Source organism: Zea mays, chromosome 9 (assembly GCF_902167145.1).
Source record: "Zea mays cultivar B73 chromosome 9, Zm-B73-REFERENCE-NAM-5.0, whole genome shotgun sequence".
In the NCBI taxonomy this organism is placed as follows: domain Eukaryota; kingdom Viridiplantae; phylum Streptophyta; class Magnoliopsida; order Poales; family Poaceae; genus Zea; species Zea mays.
In genome coordinates, this window is record NC_050104.1 from 141351249 (window position 1) to 141372463 (window position 21215).

Genomic DNA, 21215 nt, shown 5'->3' on the forward strand with positions numbered 1-21215 from the left:
AGAGCTGTCGATGATGAAGGGAAGGTAACTAATTATTATGGAGTCATTAATGATATAATCGAGTACAAGTTTTTTGGAGATAAACAACTCAAAGTGGTGTTCTTCGATTGTGATTGGTTTTCTCCAAATACAACGCGAGAAAATCAATATGGCATGGTGGAAGTCAAACACAACGATAGATTAAAAGGCCACGACACTATAATCCTTGCCCACCAATGCGAGCAGGTGTATTATATGACATATCCATCTAAGAAAAACAGTTTGGTTGATTGGAGGGTAGTGTACAAAGTTAATCCGCGTGAACGACTATATGCTCCTGGTGATGCTGGTTATGTTGAAAGTCAAATCGAGCAGGAAGTGGGGGCTGCTGAGATTTTCCAAGACGAAGAACTTACAAGCACGTTTAATGTACAAACTGAAATGTTGGAAGAATCTTTATTAGGCGATCAAAATGATGTAGAGGTTCCTCCAAAAAGAAAACGAGTGACGAGAAAGAAGAAAGCTACTTGGCGTCCATTAAATCGACGAAAGCAACTAGATCCTGATTTTGATTACGATTACGATTGACGAGTATGGATCATGATTTTATTGCATATTTTATGATTTTATTGCATATTTTATTATTTTATTGTCGATTTATGTACTAACTTGTTTTTTGTTAAAATAGGATGTCAAAGAAAATGAAGTCTTTAGCTCGTAGTTTGCTTGGGTCGAGGAGTAGCTCGAGGAGCAGCTCGAGGGGTGAGGATTCAGTTTTTCAGGGCACAGGTTCTACCATGAGCAGACGGAGAGCGTTGGCAGAACATTTGCCTCCACAAGATGTAAGTTAGTTGTTAAATTACATTATTTGAGTTACTTAATATTGTATGATGTAAGTTATTTGTTTCATAGGATGCTGAAATTGAGGAACCAGTGGTAGAGGATCATGCAAGAGATGATGTTGAAGATGATGGTGGAGATAATGTGGGAGATGATGCTGGAGACGACGCTGGTGGGGATTCTGGGGCTGGGGATTCTGGGGCTGGTGGAGATTCTGCAGCTGGGTCTGGAACTTCTCGAGTTAAGAGAACGAGGAAGCTGCATTTTGTTGGACCACCTCCAGAGCTTCCACCCGAATCTCGGGTTGTGATAAAGCCTAGTGGAAAGTGAGTGACATATCTTTGCTTAAATGTTATTGAAAGTTATGTTTTAATTTCTACATTGATTTTTGTTTGCAGGACTTGGATCGACGACTCGTTCACAGGCACAGGACACTACAGGCAGGTGAACATGGTTCTTGGTAATCTTGTTCGTCTGCACTGGCCTGGTCTTGTGACTTTGCCTACTGGCGAGTCTGTCCCCGCCACCACTTGGGAGCATTATCGCTATGGTGTCTGTAGAACGTTTGGCAACACACAGGCACTAGTTTGGGATGCATTCTGGGTATGACTTGTTTATACTATTTTAGTTATTCCATATATGTTTGCTTTTATGATAACACTATGGTTTTTGCAGAAACGGTACAAGTTGCCGGACGATGGATCATATGATATGAACGCTCGTTACGTGTTTGAGTATAACGCGAACGATGTCGTTGCAGATGCAATGTACTATGCACGAATTCAGGCTATAAAGGCATGGTACAGAGCAAATGCTGATGATCGACCGATGCCAAATACAAAGGCCGAGTGGTCATCAATTTACTTGACGGAGGAGCAATACCTAGAGGTAAACAGGTTGTTGCCTCTCATATCGCACAAAGCCATGTATTTGCTTGCTTTATTTAAAAAATTTCATGTAGGTGTCGGTGCCGTGGATGGCCACCCGATCAGACGGTTATCGGGCATTGTGCAGATGGTGGGCTTCCCCTGAGTTTCGTGCCATTTCCGAAAGGAACAGGGGAAACCGTGGAACTGAGTCGTTCCACAACTACGGCGGTGATGGTCATGTGCGCTTGGCTAAGCGAATGGTAAGTCTCAGTTTGTCGTAACTTTGAATTACATAGAAATGTGTCAATATAACTTTTATGTACAGGAAGTCAAATCCGGCCGTACGCCCACGGATGTGGAGGTGTATATGCAAGGCCATAGGGGTTCTGATCCTCAGAATCCTGATGTGTTATGCACTCAGACGGCCACCGACCGTCTAGTGAGTTTTTCATACTCTATTATGTGTTTGATATTGTTTGCAATGGCATAGGAGTTATGCACTTATATTTGATATTGTTTGCCTCCAGGCTTCGTATGGGCAGGAGATGGTTCAACGCCATGGGGACGAGTACGATTGGAGGAGCCAGCCAATCGACCCTCAGGCATCATATGCTAGTGCAGGAGGACAAGCCCATGGACGGTGAGATTATTTGATTTGGTTTTCAAAATTGTCATCATATGCTTGCGATTCAACTGAGCCATGAGTTACTATACTAAGTGCATGGTTCACTCTTGTAGGTTGGGTATTTTTGATTCTACGATTGATTCCAGAGAGCTGAGACGCCGTGGACGACAATCCACATCGTCGTCTTCACAGTTGTCCCGTTCACGATCAGCAGCCCATGAGATAGAGCTTGCGGTGTTGCGTCAACAGGCAGAGTACCATCAATCAGTCTTGAGGGAACAATTGGAGTACCAGAGGCAACAATCTGAATACTAGAGACAACAAGCCGAGTACCAGAAGAAGAGGGACGAGTATTATGCAAGCCTCCAGGCCCAAAATCAAGCTCTTCTCTCGGTAAGTTGAAGTAACATTTTGTAGCTTATTTTGCAAAACACTTGATGTGTATCTTGTTTGCTCAACAATGACTTGTATATAATTTGTAGCAACTAGCCCAACAAGCGGGCGTCCCGATGCCGACATATGGGATGCCGCCTCCGGACTTTGCACTGCCAATGCCAATGTTGGCGCCTCCACCACCGCCTCCGCCTCCGTCACAATTCCCTATGGTATGTACACATATGCGTGTGTGACATGTTCATAGATGTCTTATGTGTTTAAATGAACAACTGAGTGGTTACTATTTCATGTGCTTGTGTTATAGGGATTTCAGACACCACCCGCTTCAGTTGCCGCACCTGGAGATGGGTCTGGTCAGGACGACACAACACATTCGTGGGTGAACAATCTTTTTAGCACGCATAGTCCAGCCGGAGGAGGTGGCGATGGATATGAGTGATAATGATGTAAAACACTTGTTGAAACCTTTCATGTGAAAGCCTACCCGTCGAATAATGTTCATTTTGGAGTTTGGACAACTATGTTTATGTAAACACTTATTGCAACCATTTGGAACTATGTTGTTATGTTAAATTTTGTGAATGTGAATGCTTATGTGATTATATTTGTGAATGTGTATACTTATGTGAGTATATTTGTTAATGTGAATGTGTATATGTGTATGAAATCTGTTTTGTATTTGCAAATGTCAGATTTTTTAAATTTCAGATTTTTGTGCAATTTCTGAAAAACGTTATGTCCGACGGCTTAGTGTAGGCCGTCGGACATAAGGTATGTTATGTCCGACGGCTTTAAACCGTCGGACATACGCTATATGTTATGTCTGACGGCTTTAAACCGTCGGACATAACAGCTGTGGGCCCAGGCGGCGGGTAAAACGGTTACGCCGCCTTATCTCCGACGGTTCGATGGGGCCGTCGGACATAGCGTATGTCCGACGGCCGCCGTCGGACATAAGGCTATTTCCGACGCATTATCCACGACGGCTTAAAACCGTCGGAGATAAGTTAATGCCGTCGGACATAGCGTATCTCTGACGGCTTAGTTCTTATGTCCGACGGTTTTAGCCGTCGGAAATTTCCTCGTTTACTGTAGTGAGTTATGTTCACAAACCCAGGTTTAAGTTTCCCCTCGATTTGTATGAGCACATATAGGTGCATGTGTTTTATATAGGAAGAACACATTCTTATTAAACACTTCACAGTGCATGACATCAAATAAAGAAGTGCAAACAAACAGTTACATGGGAGATTCAAAGACGCAACAACGATTTGCAACTACGGTTACCACACACAATTCCTCAAACGTTCCTTGCATCAGATGGACAGCTCCGTCATCGTCGCCATCTCCTCCCTCTTTTGGAGGGTGTTGGCCTCCATCTTGCAGCACTTGCACGGCGGACTCACTATCGGCACCGTGCCGCGTGCATGCGCGTGTCCATTCTGAAGCCCCTTAGCGTGGGCGTCCATCTTACGCGCGATGATGACGGAGTTGACGACCTCGTTGTCTGGGTGGTACACGGCAAGCACGTCGAAGCCGCCGCGACGGATGTCCTCAGGATCGACGATCGGGTAGAGAAAGGCACGAGCCCCGTGGGCGCTGCGCACGACGAGAGCCGCTCCGTCAGCCATGTGCCTGCCAAGATGCGCCACCACCTTGGCCTTGTCCTCGGCTGCCATGCCTACGAGCGCGGCAAGGAAGACCACGTCGTACTTGCCGAGCTCGTCCGTCATGTTGGCGACATCGACCGTATGGAAGGACATGCGTGCGTTCAGGTCCTTGTCCGCATGGACCAGCTTTCGCGCACGGTCGTTGGCGGCGCCGCACCGATCGTAGTTGTCGAACAGTGTGTTGGGCAGGTGGCGTGCGGCGAGCACGAGCGAGCTGAACGGCAAGGGACCGGACCCGACGAAGGCGACACGGGAAGGCGCGAGCCCTGGGATGTAGCGGACCAGGAGGTCGAACTCCAGCTTGCTCAGGTCGATGTAGTTGCTGAAGTAGGGAAAGCGGCCGAGGTGGTCGAGCGGGTTGTCGAACGCGGCAAGCATGTCGGCGTAGTGCGCCTCGAGGTGGCCCTCGGCGTCGGAGCAGAGGCGGATGAGCTCCTCCCGCATCCTCTGGCCATCTGGGCTGAGCTTGGTCACGTCGACAGGGCTCGGCGGGACGCAGGCCATGACGAGGCTGGTGAACAGCGCGTTGACGTCGGGGGACGGGCTCAGCGACGGCAGCTTGGCGATGGCGGCGTGGAGGCCCGCGATCTTCTGCACCAGGGCAGCAACCTCCCCGTTCTGTGCCTCCATGGAAGTTGTGGTTGCTACGGTTGCAGTTGGGAAGCTGTTGCTGTGCGCAAGACGCAGCTGATGATAGCTTGATCGAGCTCAAGAGCAGGCAAGTGTTCGACAACTTGGTGCTGCAAGCTTGACGAGAACTGGAACAGGGACTGAGGGTATATATAGAATAGAATGTTACGGCAGTTCGCTCATCAGTGTCTCTCTGATCTGATCTTCAGAAGTTCGGATGCAGCATGTCCAATGCATGGCGCGCTTCACGCGTCCATGGCCATGTGGCCAGTTTCATGCCTCGTTAGTACCATGACGTGGGAATGTGCTGGATCTTCAACACGTCCATGTCACGCCCTTTAACTGATGAAAGTGGTAACCCTGTTTCTTTTTTGTCCCCTCGTGAAGTGGGCTTGCAACGTCCATATCATGACCTTGGTCGGGGTCGGGCACGATCTCCACCGGAGAATAATTAATCTTCTTTCTTTATAACTAATGATAGAACTATTAAAATCAAAATACAAGTTTTTTTTTAAAAAAAACTTAATCAAGAAAACTGCTCCCTCAATCACAACAAAGAAGTAGAGCAAACCAGTATCTTGTCTTTTTCTCTCTAACGTTGACATGGTCTACGTCACATAGCTGCAACAATCAATATATACTATACCTTTGTAGTTGATAATATTATATCTAAATTTATTTATAGGTCTAATTATTTATTTTAAATTCTTTAAAAAGAATTCAAACATAAAAATAGATCTATAAATGGTCTTTAATAAAAATTTGCCAATTAGAAAATTATAGATTATGTTGAGAGATATAACTTTGGTGTATACCAAGTCAACATCAGAGGTCGTGTGAAAAAAATAACAAAAAATAAATTAGAAAAATATAAAAACTTTAAAAGAATATTTAGGTCTCCCTTAGATCAAAAAAAGTTATCGAGTACAAGGTATAAACTATGTCAACATTTGAGGCTATTTAAAAAAATATTTTTATATTAAATTTGGTAACTTAAACGCATATTTGAGTCTCTAAAATATATTAAATAAAAAAACTATCAGCTATAAAGTTGTGGATAATGTCAAACTCTACATATCTATATAAAATTTATATTTAATACAACTTCATATAGAAAAGCTATGATTTTTATATAAGAGAAAGAGATCAAATAATATGTGGGCTCCACTGCGACTTCTGCAAAAACACCCAACAAACCACTTTGAAATGGTCAGTGGGGCATTCTGTCTCATTTTAAAAGAAGTTGTTGGACCATCTTGATGAAGAGATCAGTCCAACAACAGTTGGATCTGGCCAGGCTCTCCAGATTCGCAAACCAAACAGACGGAGCGTGCACAAAGCCGTTCCTTGAGTTCTAGGACACGGGTGGTCCATACAATCTTTTAGATTTGATCGATATATCAGGTACGAATTGAATCCTATGGGCAAATATTTGTGGCTTGGAACTTCCACGTCTGTTGCACAAAGTCAATAACTTCAGTTAGCATACCCTTTAGAATAGTCTTTAGTAACTGAAAAGATGGCCATATGTCAAGTTGCATATGATAAAATGTACATAGCATCAAGTAGTCAAAAGTATTAGCAAACAAAGCACAAACCAAACATTAGAGACAATCTTCCTAGCATTTTTTAACAATAATAAACTCACAACTTTATATAAGTGGTTCACTATTGTTGTCGTTTGTGGTGCATTCTGCCAACCTCAAGAGTCGATACATATGTTTTATATACATGGTAGACAAAACAATAATTACAATGAAGAATCACACCTAATCTAGGTAACCATACAAAATGAAGTTGAACCTTCAGAAATGTACAACAAAACAAGCTAATTGTTTCATGCTCCAGTAGCGAAGTAGTGTTGAGTATAATTGCCTCATGAGTGCATATATGGTGGACTTTTGGTGAAAGACATTGTTTTCACATTTTTAGGGGGGTGCAACAATCTAGCTACTACCTAGCTCCGCCCTTGAGTTTACGACAGAACACTTCGGTTCATAGATTTAGAACAAACCAAACCATTTTGATTCTTCTTGATTTTCCTTTGATGGTTCATAGTATGTTGGCTCCTCTTGGTTTGTATATCTTTTTGCGTATTCTGGACCATCTTCTGATGCATATGACGATGATTCATACTTAGGTTGGACATGCATGAACATATATTTCAGTCCGCTTATGACATCATAGATCATGAATCCAATTCTTCCTCCACCCTAGCTTTCGACATGGCTTCCTGCAAGATACCCCAGCTTCCCAAACTGCTCCTCACCAAGGAAACCACCCACATAAGTTCCAAACAAGGCACCAGTGCCCCGAAGAAAACCTCCCATCATGCTTCCGCCAGAGTACATTGCTTCGAAGAAGTCCCAACCACAAGAAATTATTGGCCCCAATATCCTATTTGCTTGAGGAGCGGCAATATTTGTCGCTTTTGCACAAACCTTATGAGCTTGTTTGGTTGCTTCACTTGTTAGGCCTTCTGCCACATCATCAGCTAAAGCTTTCCCCATGGTTCGTTGTCGCACCATTTCCAAGTGTGCACTTCGAATGTTGTTGACGTACAACTTGACACCCTCCTTTGATGTGGATGCAAGTCTGCTAGAGCCCTTGTCAAAGCAGTTCATGAATGTGGATTGACCACTCTTTGATGCAGCCTCCTTTCCAACAAGTTCTCTGGACTTCTCAACTATAAAGTAGAAGCCAATGGGGGTCATTCCAAGGATATAATAATGTTTGCTTTAATATGAAACGATGAATATATAGAAGCAGTCAATTTGGAGATGAAAAAGGAACTAATATCAATGCAATAATGGCTTTCAATATTGAATTATCAATGTGTTGTATTCAAATGTGGCTATTAACACATGGAGTGTGGCTCTACTAAGCAAGAGTTCTTTATATAGGGTACCCCTTTAAATAGACCCATTGGGTCAGTAGTACGATAAAACTTTAGATCTCATAAAGCAAACTGGTAAACTTGTGCAATTAAAATTTCATCATATCCAACATGATTTACAATCTAGCAAATTATCAGCCATTACTGACCCAGTTGAAACACAATGCATTGTCACTTACTCCTAGGTTTTTAGTGAAGTGTACATATCATGCTATGCTACCGCCAATACTAAGACTTCTGATTGTGTTGTTTGACATATGCATACAAAATATCTGCTTGTGAATCCGTAACTTAAGGCGAGTCATAGTAAAACGAACAATGCTCGATAAGAAGCTGACAACAGGAGAACTTGTAACACTGAAACTCACTGGTTTTCTACAAAACTTATAAGCTACCTAGTTATTTCTCTTCACTATGGAAACCCTATTTGAACAGGTGGCAATTGGCCCAAGTCCTGTAGGATATGGATCTCAAAAGCCCTAGAATGCAGAGTCAGGGATGAATGTGGGTACGTCCGTACATGACCGAGGCTCATGCTACACTCCTGAGGTACCTTAGGACATGTCCGAGACCTATAGGAACGATTTATAATGGTATCCCACCGGAGGGAGGCATCGAGCCATCAGATCCTATCAAATGGGTCTGGGTCCAGCGAATCACTTGCATGTACATTGGGGTGCGTCTCCGGACCAGTAGCCGACCCCTATCGAACCTGGCTCAGGCCTCCACTCGGACTACCCACTAATAGCTGACCCAGGAAACGTCGTGCTCGTTACCCACCGAGGGTAGCATGACACTTTCCCCTCTTCCTCCTTGCGGAAAGGCGACGTAAGAGGCGTATCATCAAAAGTCAAGACATTCTCTGATCGTTCTCTTGCCCTGTGTAGAGGCTCGGGGGCTGCCCTTGCACCTAAACTTTGGCCAAGTTGTTTGTAGAATCAACAGGTCAACAAAGCCCATAGAAGAGAACATAAAGACCTAGAATAACTAACCACTCCTCTGAGGCCTCGAGGGCTACACCCTACGGGTGCGCTCGCGTGCACCCATCAAAAAAATCTACCAACTCTCAAAAATCCGGCAAAACGCCTAGAAGGTTCAGCAGAACCTCCAAGCGAGTGCCTACACTCCCTTGAAGGTTCGAGGGCTACTATCGGGTACCATAATTAGAGGTACCCAGAGCACCCCTTAAGTGCCCAGATGCTTGAGTAAGAAGGGATCATAAGCAAATACGCCCCAAACCTTACCAAGGCACGAGGGACCTAAGTCACGACTTGCCCGAGGCCAACCCCAGGCGGGAGACATAGTCACGACTCGCCTGAGGCCAACCTCGGGCGGGAGATGTAGTCACGGCTCGTTCGAGGCCAACCTCGGGTGGGAGACGTAGTCACGACTCGCCCAAGGCCAACCCCAGATGTGCAGCACATTTTTTACTCGCCCGAGGGCGTCTCAGGCGATGCTCCGGAAGGTGCCCACATTGGCCAGCCACTCTTTGCGTCTGTACGTTCACCTGCCCCGCTAAAGGTGCCAAAGTCAACAAAGGACAACACGACTACGGTCTAATCTACCTTTACCGCCCACTACGACGGTCAGGGCGCGAATATGGGGCATCGTTCCCCCATTCTGACCTCTGTTTCAACCACTCTGAGCGTGACTACATGTAACATCTAATCTCGGCCTCTGCCTCCAGAGAAATCTTCACCTCACCCGAGCTCGACCTCAGCCAACTGCCCAGTAGGAGAGCACGCGCATTAATTGCCACCTACTCTCCCGCGAACCTCACAAAAGACCATGCCAAGCACTATTTCAACCACTCCGACTCGACACACTTGGAAAATGTCTCATCCGCACCCTGTACAAGCTAGGGTTCGGGCGTCTGCCCATGCCCCCGAACCCAGCCTTGGCTCTCTACCAAGTCAAAGGAACATGCTATAGGGATCGGGCGTGCTTCTCCTGACCAAAAGACGACACAAGGACGAGGGCGATCCCATCGACCATGCCGCTACTGGGCTCGGACACATCTCCTCTGACCACAACAACAACATAACAACCATGTACTCCTGGGCCTCCTCCTTGCGACTATAAAAGGAGGAGCCCGGGGCCTTCTATGGGGACTTCACGGCTCACGACTCACCTCACTCCTGATATTGGTGCTCGCCTCAATCATACTCAGAGGCTAGGGATTCACTCCCTCTCTTGACTACTTGTATCCTCTACTATGAGCACTTAGGTGCGAGATAATACAAGTCTCCCTTCCCTGGAAGTAGAGTCTTCTCTTGCCCGAACCAGGATAAATCTTATGTGTCTTCTTGCATCAACTATCCGAGACAAAGACACGCAACACAAATTTACTAGTTGGTTAGGACCATCGGGTCAAAACACCGACATAAGTAAATGCACCTTTTTTCTTTTAAAATCAGTATTGGTACATACAAAAATACTTATGTATCTTCTGATGCAGCACGAATACTGGAAGTGTCAATTCAATGAGTGGTTCTATGGATCTAGATCTCATTGGCTAGAGTCAAAGCAGAAGGAGAAAGAGAAGGAGCATCTGCAAGCCCTTCTGTAAACGGCAGTCCTATTGGATAGATTTGAAGTTAAGGATATGATGAGGCAGAGGTTCTGCTTGTCTACAAGTTTAGATGTGGATCTTACTCCTCGATTACTACCTTAAGACCACAAGAAGGAGGAGCGTTGTTTCACAATGCAATTGGGTTTACATTACCTGATACATCTATGTATCCTAGAATGGTTTGCACAGGAGAAGTGAAAGCGGTTGTCTATCGTGAAAATGAAGAGCAGAGAGCAACGAAGGTAGAAAAAGTTCAAATGCAAATCATGTTTAGGCAACAAAACTTGATGAAACTATACAAGCTTCTAAAGCAAAATTTTGCAACTTAAAATCTTCTTAGGCATATTCTTGTTTGGTGGAACTAAGGACATAATCTTGACTTCGCCACTTGCATATTTTCTTATTATGTAACGTGCATTGAAAGCAAAATGAGTAGTATGCTTGGGCAATGGACTTTTTGGAGTTTTAGTGGTGGAGCATTGTAATTATGAGCAGAGTGTCCTTCTGACGAGAATACATTTACCATTTTTGAACAAAGGGAGTAGTTTGTAAGGCATGTTTTGAAGATGGACCAACTAATTCCTGTAAAACAAAATTGATATGACTGAGAAGATGATAAATCCACCCCTTCCTCAAACTTAGTTGGCACATCAGTCATGTAAAAAGTGCTGGCAACATGGCATAATCATCACATAGGAAGAACACGTTCTTATTAAACACTTCACAACACATGACATCAAATAAAGAAGTGCAGACGAACAGTTACACGAGAGATTCAGAGACACAAGTCACGCAACAACGATTTGTAACTATTGTTACCATGCGCAGGTCCTCAAAAGTTCCTTACATCAGATGGACAACTCGGTCGTGGTCGTCATCTCCTGCCTCTTCTGGAGCGTATTGGCCTCCATCTTGCAGCACTTGCACGGCGGGCTCACTATCGGCACCGTGCCGCGTGCATGCGCGTGTCCATTCTGAAGCCCCTTGGCGTGGGCGTCCATCTTACGCGCGATGATGACGGAGTTGACGACCTCGTTGTCCGGGTGGTACACGGCAAGCACGTCGAACCCGCCGCGACGGATGTCCTCAGGATCGACGATCGGGTAGAGGAAGGCGCGAGCCCCGTGGGCGCTGCGCACGACGAGAGCCGCTCCATCAGTCATGTGCCTGCCAAGATGCGCCACCACCTTAGCCTTGTCCTCGGCCGCCATGCCTACGAGCGCGGCAAGGAAGACCACGTCGTACTTGTCGAGCTCGTCCGTCATGTTGGCGACATCGACCGTATGGAAGGACATGCGTGCGTTCAGGTCCTTGTCCGCACGGACCAGCTTCCGCGCACGGTCGTTAGCGGCGCCGCACCGATCGTAGTTGTCGAACAGTGTGTTGGGCAGGTGGCGTGCGGCGAGCACGAGCGAGCTGAACGGTAAGGGACCGGACCCAACGAAGGCGACACGGGAAGGTGCGAGCCCTAGGATGTAGCGGACCAGGAGGTCGAACTCCAGCTTGCTCAGGTCGATGTAGTTGCTGAAGTATGGAAAGCGGCCGAGGTGATCGAGCGGGTTGTCGAACGCGGCAAGCATGTCGGCGTAGTGCGCCTCGAGGTGGCCCTCAGCATCGGAGCAGAGGCGGATGAGCTCCTCCCGCATCCTCTGGCCGTCTGGGCTGAGCTTGGTCACGTCGACAGGGCTCGGCGGGACGCAGGCCATGACGAGGCTGGTGAACAGCGCGTTGACGTCAGGGGACGGGCTCAACGACGGCAGCTTAGCGATGGCGGCGTGGAGGGCCGCGATCTTCTGCACCAGGGCAGCAACCTCCACGTTCTGTGCCTCCATGGAAGTTGTGGCTGCTACGGTTGCAGTTGGGAAGCTGTTGCTGTGCGCAAGACGCAGCTGATGATAGCTTGATCGAGCTCAAGAGCAGGCAAGTGTTCGACAACTTGGTGCTGCTAGCTTGACGATAACTGGAACAAGGACTGAGGGTATATATAGAATGTTACGGCAGTTCGCTCATCAGTGTCTCTGTGATCTGATCTTCAGAAGTTCGGATGCAGCATGTCCAATGCATGGCGCGCTTCACGCGTCCATGGCCATGTGGCCAGTTTCATGCCTCGTTAGTACCATGACGTGTACATTTCGCAGGGAATGTGCCGGATCTTCAACACGTCCATGTCACGCCCTTTAAGACCTTGTTCGGTTACCTGGGATATAATCCCACCATGGATTTAATCCGGGTATGGATTGGGTGAATCCATATCTCACACCCAATCCCACGGTGGGATTAAATCCATCAACAAATCCATGTGACTTTCAAAGCTAGTTATTCTTTTGATCCATGGATTCTAATGTAAACTTGTGCAATATCTCATGGATTTGTTCCATACCTAATGGGCTATGGATAGAATCCATGTCTTCCATAGTTTAAAAAATTCCCAAATCTTTGGGTTATATTCCATGATGGGTTTAACCGAATAAAAAAAATTAAGTAGTCATGGATTATTTTGGGGCATGGATTGAGGCATGAATTTAATTTCAATCCATGCTAATCCAGAGCGGGATTGGTGTAAACGAACAAAGCCTAACTGATGAAAGTGGTAACCCTGTTTCTTTTTTGTCCCCTCGTGAAGTGGGTTTGCAACGTCCATATCATGACCTTGGTCGGGCTCGGGCACGATCTCCACCACAGAATAATTAATCTTCTTTCTTTATAACTAATGATAGAACTATTAAAAACAAAATACAAGTTCTTTTTTTAAAAAAAAACTTAATCAAGAAAACTGCTCCCTCAATCACAACAAAGAAGTAGAGCAAACCAGTCTCTTATTTTATTTTAAATTTGGTAACTTAAAACGCATATTTGAGTATCTAAAATATATTAAATAAAAAACTATCAGCTATAAAGTTGTGGATAATGTCAAACTCTGCATATTGATATAAAATTTATATTTAATGCAACTTCATATAGAAAAGTTATGATTTTTATATAAGAGAAAGAGATCAAATAACATGTGGGCTCCACTGCGACTTCTGCAAAAACACCCAACAAACCACTTTGAAATGGTTAATGGGGTATTCTGTCTCGTTTTAAAAGAAGTCGTTAGACCATCTTGATGAAGAAATTAGTCCAACAACAGTTGGATCCGGCCAGGCTCTCCAGATTCGCAAACCAAACAGACGGAGCGTGCACAAAGCCGTTCCCTGAGTTCTAGGACACGTGTGGTCCATACAGTCTTTCAGATTTGATCGATCTATCAGGTACAAATTGAATCCTATGGGCAAATATTTGTGGCTTGGAACTTTAGGGACAATCTTCCTAGCATTTTTTAACAAGAATACACTCACAACTTTATATAAGTGGTTCACTATTGTTGTTGTTTGTGGTGCATTCTGCCAACCTCAAGAGTCGATACATATGTTTTATATACATGGTAGCCAAAACAAGAATTACAATGAAGAATCACACCTAATCTAGGTAACCATACAAAATGAAGCTGAACATTCAGAAATGTACAACAAAACAAGCTAATTGTTTCATGCTCCAGTAGCGAAGCAGTGATGAGTACAATTGCCTCATGGGTGCATATATGGTGGACTTTTGGTGAAAGACACCATTTTCACATTTTTAGGGGGGGGGGGGGGGTGCAACAATCTAGCTACTACCTAGCTCCGCCCTTGAGTTTAAGACGGAACACTTCGGTTCATAGATTTAGAACAAACCAAACCATTTTGATTCTTCTTGCTTTTCCTTTGATGGTTCATAGTATGTTGGCTCCTCTTGATTTGTATATCTTTTTGCGTATTCTGGACCATCTTCTGATGCATATGACGATGATTCATACTTAGGTTGGACAGACATGAACATATATTTCAGTCCGCTTATGACATCATAAATCATCAATCCAATTCTTCCTCCACCCCAGCTTCCGACATGGCTTCCTGCAAGATACCCCAGCTTCCCAAACCGCTCCTCACCATGGAAACCACCCACATAAGTTCCAAACAAGGTGCCAGTGCCCCGAAGAAAACCTTCCATCATGCTTCCGCCAGAGTACATTGCTTCGAAGAAGTCCCAACCACAAGAAATTATTGGCCCCAATATCCTATTTGCTTGACGAGCGGCAATTTTTGTCGCTTTTGCACTAACCTTCTGAGCTTGTTTGGCTGCTTCGCTAGGTGTTAGGCCTTCTGCCACAGCATCAGCTAAAGCTTTCCCCATGGCTCGCTGTCGCACCATTTCCAAGTGTGCACTTCGAATGTTGTTGACGTACAACTTGACACCCTCCTTTGATGTGCATGCAAGGCTGCCAGAGCCCTTGTCAAAGCAGTTCATGAATGTGGATTGACCACTCTTTGATGCAGCCTCCTTTCCAACAAGTTCTCTGGACTTCTCAGCTATAAAGTAGAAGCCAATGGGGGTCATTCCAAGGATATAATAAGGTTTGCTTTAATATGAAACGATGAATATATAGAAGCAGTTATTTTGGAGATGAAAAAGGAACTAATATCAATGCAATAATGGCTTTCAATATTGAATTATCAATATCTCGTATTCAACCGTGGCTATGAAAACATGGAAGTGTGACTCTTCTAAGCAAGAGTTCTTTATATATGATACCCCTTTAAATAGACCCGTTGGGTCAGTAGTACGATGAAACTTGAGATCTCATAAAGCAAACTGGTAAACTTTTGCAATTAACATTTCATCATATCCAACAGGATTCACAATCTAGCAAATTATCAGCCATTACTGACCTAGTTGAAACACGATGCATTGTCAATCACTCCTAGGTTTTCAGTGAAGTGTACCTATGATGCTGTGCTACGGCCAATGCTAAGACTTCTGATTGTGTTGTTTGACATATGCATACAAAATGTCTGCTTGTGAATCCATAACTTAAGGCCAGTCATCGTAAAACGAACAATGCTTGATAAGAAGCTACCAACAGGAGAACTTGTAACACTGAAAGCTCACTGGTTTTCTACAAAACTTATAAAGCTACCTAGTTATTTCTCTTCACTATGGAAACCCTATTTGAACAGGTGGCAATTGGCCCAAGTCCTGTAGGATATGGAGCTCAGAAGCTCTAACTTCTCTGAATCAAAAGCAAAGTTAGTGGAGTGTTTCATACTTTCTCATATAACTACACCCTACAACTTCCGCACTGAGCTGCTGACATATGTAGTAAGCTTCCGAATTTAAGTAATTCTGCTGGATTGCAGAAAAATGTATTATGAGTGAAAATAATCAGATCTTTCTGATAAATTTTTATGACTTCCTGAATAACTAACTGTACATAGAACTTCTTTGCAAGATTGCATCCCCACAATCACAAGTACGTAAGGCAATAAAAACTTGGCAAAAGGAAATTTAAGTTTCACCGTCCACATCAATCTAAACCACTCTGACGGAAGAAATTATCCCTTGGTACAAATTACCGACCAACATGCCTAAACGCATACCCACAACAAAAATCAAGCAAATCTACATTTTTATCACAATAAAAAAATCAACCATTCCCGGTCTCGAACAATAGACATTGAAAAACAGTGCATACAGATCTCCGTCGGAAACTAGCACGCGAAATTGCACAGGAATAAAAAGATTTTGCCACCTGAAACTAACCGGTCATGCTGAGCGCCAGAATGCCCGTGATGAAGAGCAGCAGCCGCACGCGCCGCTTCTGCATGTCCAACATCTTCGCCCACCACCGTCAGGATCGAGCGTCGCGAGGATCTAACCCTGCCTACAGACCAACCTTCCGCTCTCTCACGTCGACCGGAGGAATAGGGGAGGCCGGAAGCGAGGGAGAAATAAAGAGAGAGAAGGCGACCGAAAGAGAAGAGGGATGGTCGCAGCGTTCTCTTCGTTGCCGCCGCGTGTCAGAGCGTGATAGATTTTTATTAACATGAAAGACGCTATTTTATTAAAATAAAAATACATACAGTTATATAATTAAACAAATAAAATTGTATAATTCATAAAATAATATAAAATAAAATAATTTAAATAAAAATAAAAATTACATAAACCATAAATATAATTAATTAATTCATCTCTCTATCTTGTTAAGCAGCACTAGTCAGTTGCCCGTGCGTTGCGACGGTTTACAACAATACCCATGTAAATTGTCTACCAAAAAAATTTCAAGATTTTTTTATTGATTGTCTCCGCTCTCCGTATAATATTTTTTTGATTTGGCTAATTTATGTTATTGTTTACTCCATTCAATATGTCTTGGTACAACACGATCAATGAAGTGAGCGATTAGAAGGGAGTTCACAACGACTGACCGAACGAATAGAGATTATAAAATGACATAATTCCACCATACAGAGACCAAATCAGAGAAAGTTTGTGAGCTCAAGTTTCTAAAATAAGTTACATAAACTCAAACTTATAGATCAAAATATGGAGTGATTGATAAAGTCAGGCATCAATAAAAATTGGATGCGCTCCATATAAATTATGCTACTTTGTAGCAATTTACTAACGTTTAAAACCAACAAATAACCTTTCATTTTTTACTGTTAGTGTGACAAATCATTGTTGCTTCATCCAATTCAGCAACCTCAAACACCATGGAGTCCATTGCGCCAATGTGGTCTCAGAAACAACTAAATGATTGCAAGAGCCAAGAACGTCGTGTCGTGCTTGGACTGTAGCCTCGGTCCGCAGTGTTGGCCCAACATGTTTTTTTTTATTTAAAAAAACATATATACAATTTATACTATGTGGTCTCAGAAACGACTTAATGCTTGCAAGAGCCAAGAACGACGTGTCGTGCTTGGGCTGTAGCCTCAACCCGTTGTGCTGGCCCGGCCCGACACGATTATATATTTTTTATTTAAAAAACATATATACAATTTATATTCAATATTTAAAACATCTGAGCATAATAATTTACTGGTTAGACAGCTTCATCCAATATCTCGTCCTCTTCTATTAGGGCATGGGTTCAAACCACACATTCTACACTGTTTTTTTACATTTTATGTTGATTTAATCAAATGAGCCGATGGGCTAATAGGCTGGCTCGACACATTCAGCATACGCATGCAAGCCTCCAGCGCATACGCATGCAAGTAACCCAGCATCACACTCAAGTAGTGCTGGGAATATGGGTCGGGCTTTTCGGGCCAGCATGAGCATGGCCCGAAAATAGGAGCCCAAAGCACGACACGACACGAAATAATACGGCCCGAAGGCGGGCCGGGCCTTAATTTTCGGCACGTCGGGCCCCCGGCACGGCCCGCATAGATGGGCCGGCACGGCCCAATTAAGCCCAATCTATTTAATTTCTTTAATTTAGTAAGATATTGACTTTATATTGTTGTTATATTTAGAGTTTATGTGGTCAAATGATGCTAGAATTGTTTAATATCTTTAATTTAGTAAGATATGAACTTTATATAGTTGTAATATTTTAACTTTATGTGGTCAAATATACGGGCCGGGCTTGGGCCGGCACGGCCCAACGAAGGCACGACGTGGTTTACGGTCGGGCTGGACCACTGTTTTTACACTTCGGCCTGACACGACACGGCCCAAAAGTTTTTTGAGCTTTACTGGTCCGAACCTGTTTGGCACGAAGCACGATGGGCTTGGGCCGGGCTGGCCCGGCCCAGCCCAATTCCCAGCAATAGACGCAAGTGCCCGCACTGACCAGCGCATACGCATACAACAGGCCCAGCGAGCAGATGCAATTAGAGATGGCAACCTGTCGGCTAGTACCAATCCATACCTGTACCTATAAAATTCTATCCATCGGATTAACCATATATATACTTGTGGATATAAAATCTTATCCATACCCATATCCGCATGGGTATTTTTACCCGTCGAGTAACCCGTACCCGTTAGAAAAGTCTTAAATTCAATATACAAATTACTCAAAATATTAAATAAACATACAAAAACAACTTCAACTTCACATATAACAAATCATATAATTACATAACTTGGTATCTAAACAAATGATAGCTAGAGAAGGGTTTTATTTTAGCTAAGATAGGCTCTATTAGATGGTTATAGTGGTATTGATGCGGATATATTTTACCCATGAGTAGACGGGTATGGGTAGTACCAACCCGTACCCATACCCATTGTCGGGTACCATAATTAGGGGTACCCCAAATGCTCCTTAATCCGGCTAGAAAGCATCTTCAGAACAAACCATACGCGGCTGATAAAGCGCAGTTCAAGTCAAGGCCACGCCTACCAAGGGACGCGACCTCATCCGAGCCCAGCCTCGGGCGGGAACAGTAGTCTCGGACGGATTCACGCCTCGCCCGAGGGTCCCCTCAGGCGATGAGCGCACCCTCGGCTCGCCTGAAGCCTAGCTTGGACAGACTTTGTCGTGCAGCGACCTTGGCCAAATTGCCTTACCAATCGACCGTATTGCGTGCGCATTTAATGCGAGGATCGCCTGACACCTTATCCTGACACGCGTGCCTCAGTCGGCAAGGTCGAAGTGACCGCAGTCACTTGGCCCCTTTGCTGACCGATCTGACAGGAAAACAACGCCGTTCACCCCGCTCCGGCTACCGTGCCAACCACCAGGATAAAACTGAGTCACAATCTCCCACGAGTTCGGCCTCGGGCGCAACAAGGAGCTCCGCCTCGTCCGACCTCAGGCCGCGGCCTCAGCCTCAGCCTCGGCCTCGGAAGAAGAGTCTCCGCCTCGCCCGACCTCAGGCCTCGGCCTCGGAAGAAGATCTCCGCCTCGCCCGACCCCGGGCCTCGGCCTCGGCCTCGGGAGGAGTCACAACCCCGCCCGAGCCCAGCCTCGGCCTCAGGAGAAGTCTCCGCCTCGCCCGACCTGGGCCTCGGACCGCTACGCTACAGGAGATACATCATTACCCTACTCCTAGCTAGCTGCCTCAGGCTATGAAGGAACAAGACCGATGTCCCATCTAAGGTTACTCCGGTAACAGGTAATGATGGTTCCCAGCGTGCGCCCATGACGTCGGATTGCTCTCAACCTCCTACGGAAGCAAGACAACATCAGCAGGATCCATGCCACGCCGACAGTTGTGCTTCTACAGGGCTCAAGGCACTTCTTCGACGGCCATGTTAGCTCGTGTACAGGGCTCAAGGCGCTTCTCCGACGACCACGTTAGCTCGCAGCTACACCCCATTGTACAGCTGGGCATCTCCTTGTATCTATAAAAGGGGATGTCCAGGGCCTTCCTAAGGCACGTCGCGGACACACGTTCAAGTCGCAGACAGACGTTGCAACACTGACAACGTTGGACGGCGCCCTCTCGCTCTCGCCCTCGCTGTCTCGTGACGCTTGTAACCCCTACTACGAGCACCCCGGTGCGAGATAACATAAGCCATATTTTCCTCTTGTGTTCCATCTTGCATCAACCCATCTGAGCAGGGACACGCAACAACAAATTTACTGGTCGGTTGACGGTCCCCGCATGTCCGAAACGCCAACAGTTGGCGCGCCAGGTAGGGGCTCGCTGCATGTTAACGAACACTTTCCCGTTGAGTTCCAGATGGGTAGCCTCCAGCAGCCTCTTCATCCGGGGACGCTGCTCCGCTTCGGGAGTCTCGAGTTCATGTCCCTCGACGGCAGCTACGACATGGTACTCCTCCCCCCGCAGCGCGACAACAACAACGACAGTCGGCTCGCCCGGCATCGGCGAACTCGACGACGACTTCCCACTGTGGCAGAAGAGGATGGGTTTGCCCCGCCACCCTTCTCACCGGAGGAGGAGGAGACGGGGCAACCGTGGCCATGCGGGAGGCGGCACCTCATCGGATGTCGGGTCAGAGCGAGTCGACAATGTCGGCACCCCTGCGGGGGCCATGTCGTATGTTGTCCTCGCACCTGAGACAACGACATGTGTCGCTTCCCCGCAATGTGCCAACCCCAAGCGGACTGATGACGCCAGCACCCTCGCAAAGGACTTGCTGGGCGTTAGCCTCATACCTGAGATAACGGTGCAGTCCGTCCCCAACGCGACTTCGCCACCGTCCATCGACCAAAAGGTACCATCCGTTTTCCACCCTGTCCCTTTTAGATTCAGCCTCGATCCACCAAGCGACCCCGCTTCGGTGAGCGCTTTCGCAAGGGCATACCCTGACCTTCCAGGGTATCCTATGCGGTCATCTTGGAATCGACTGACGGCCGTCTCAACCTCCGGACCTGCGGGTTCCGAGGAAGACGACGACTCCGACTTTGGTTGGGATTTCTCCGGACTCAGTGATCCCAGTGCCATGCGAGACTTCATGTCCGCATGTGACTACTGCCTCTCCGGCTGCTCTGACGATGGTCGTAGCCTCGGCGACGAGGGTTGCGACCCAAGCCGCGAGTGTTTCCACATCGATCAGGGGGATCACGGCGAGGACAACCACCTTGGCATGCTGCAAGATGACAACGCCCCTGTGCCTGCGTCTCGCGTTGACATCCCGCGGGAGCTAGCTGTGGTCCCAGTCCCTGCGGGGGGTCAGGACACACAGCTCGAGCAATTCTGCGAGATGCAGGCCAAGCTCGACGAAGAAGCGGGGCGGCTTGTGCAGCTCCGACAAAACATCGAGCAGGAGTGGGCAGGCCAAGCACTTGCCGGAGGAGCGCCTCATCGGGCCCAAGACGTCCAGCGCCGAATCGTTGACGATGCCAGGGCAAGGCTGCCCCCGGCCTTCAGCGGGGTCGGCCAGAATCTAGCTGCAGCAGCGATGCTACTCCGAGCGATGCCGGAGCCATCCACCACCGAGGGGCGGCGTATCTAGG

The 21215-nt window shown here is 46.2% G+C and overlaps 3 protein-coding genes and 1 long non-coding RNA gene across 4 annotated transcripts; 1 reads left to right on the forward strand and 3 right to left on the reverse strand.

Annotated features, from left to right (window-relative positions):
- Positions 1–2879: 2879 nt before the first annotated feature.
- Positions 2880–3351, forward strand: LOC109942343 (uncharacterized). The gene is made up of 2 exons (XR_002265107.2): positions 2880–2918; positions 3014–3351. It is a non-coding gene; the product is annotated as an uncharacterized lncRNA (long non-coding RNA).
- Positions 3352–3878: 527 nt separating this feature from the next.
- On the reverse strand, positions 3879–5113 carry LOC100191831 (uncharacterized). The gene has a single exon (NM_001137255.1). The coding sequence runs from the start codon at positions 5007–5009 to the stop codon at positions 4026–4028; it is 984 nt and encodes a 327-aa protein (NP_001130727.1). The 5' UTR covers positions 5010–5113; the 3' UTR covers positions 3879–4025.
- Positions 5114–11139: 6026 nt separating this feature from the next.
- LOC110386945 (uncharacterized) lies at positions 11140–12435 on the reverse strand. Its single transcript, NM_001352128.1, has one exon. The coding sequence runs from the start codon at positions 12307–12309 to the stop codon at positions 11326–11328; it is 984 nt and encodes a 327-aa protein (NP_001339057.1). The 5' UTR covers positions 12310–12435; the 3' UTR covers positions 11140–11325.
- A 1439-nt stretch (positions 12436–13874) lies between these two features.
- LOC100277228 (uncharacterized) lies at positions 13875–16292 on the reverse strand. The gene is given in 2 exon segments (NM_001150859.1): positions 13875–14865; positions 16097–16292. Coding segments are annotated over 2 exon segments (759 nt in total). The 5' UTR covers positions 16170–16292; the 3' UTR covers positions 13875–14179.
- Positions 16293–21215: the final 4923 nt, after the last annotated feature.

Bases quoted from the DNA above. Each gene is read 5' to 3' on its own strand.
- LOC110386945 (NM_001352128.1), bottom strand. From the start codon at position 12,309: ATGGAGGCACAGAACGTGGAGGTTGCTGCCCTGGTGCAGAAGATCGCG.
- LOC100191831 (NM_001137255.1), bottom strand. From the start codon at position 5,009: ATGGAGGCACAGAACGGGGAGGTTGCTGCCCTGGTGCAGAAGATCGCG.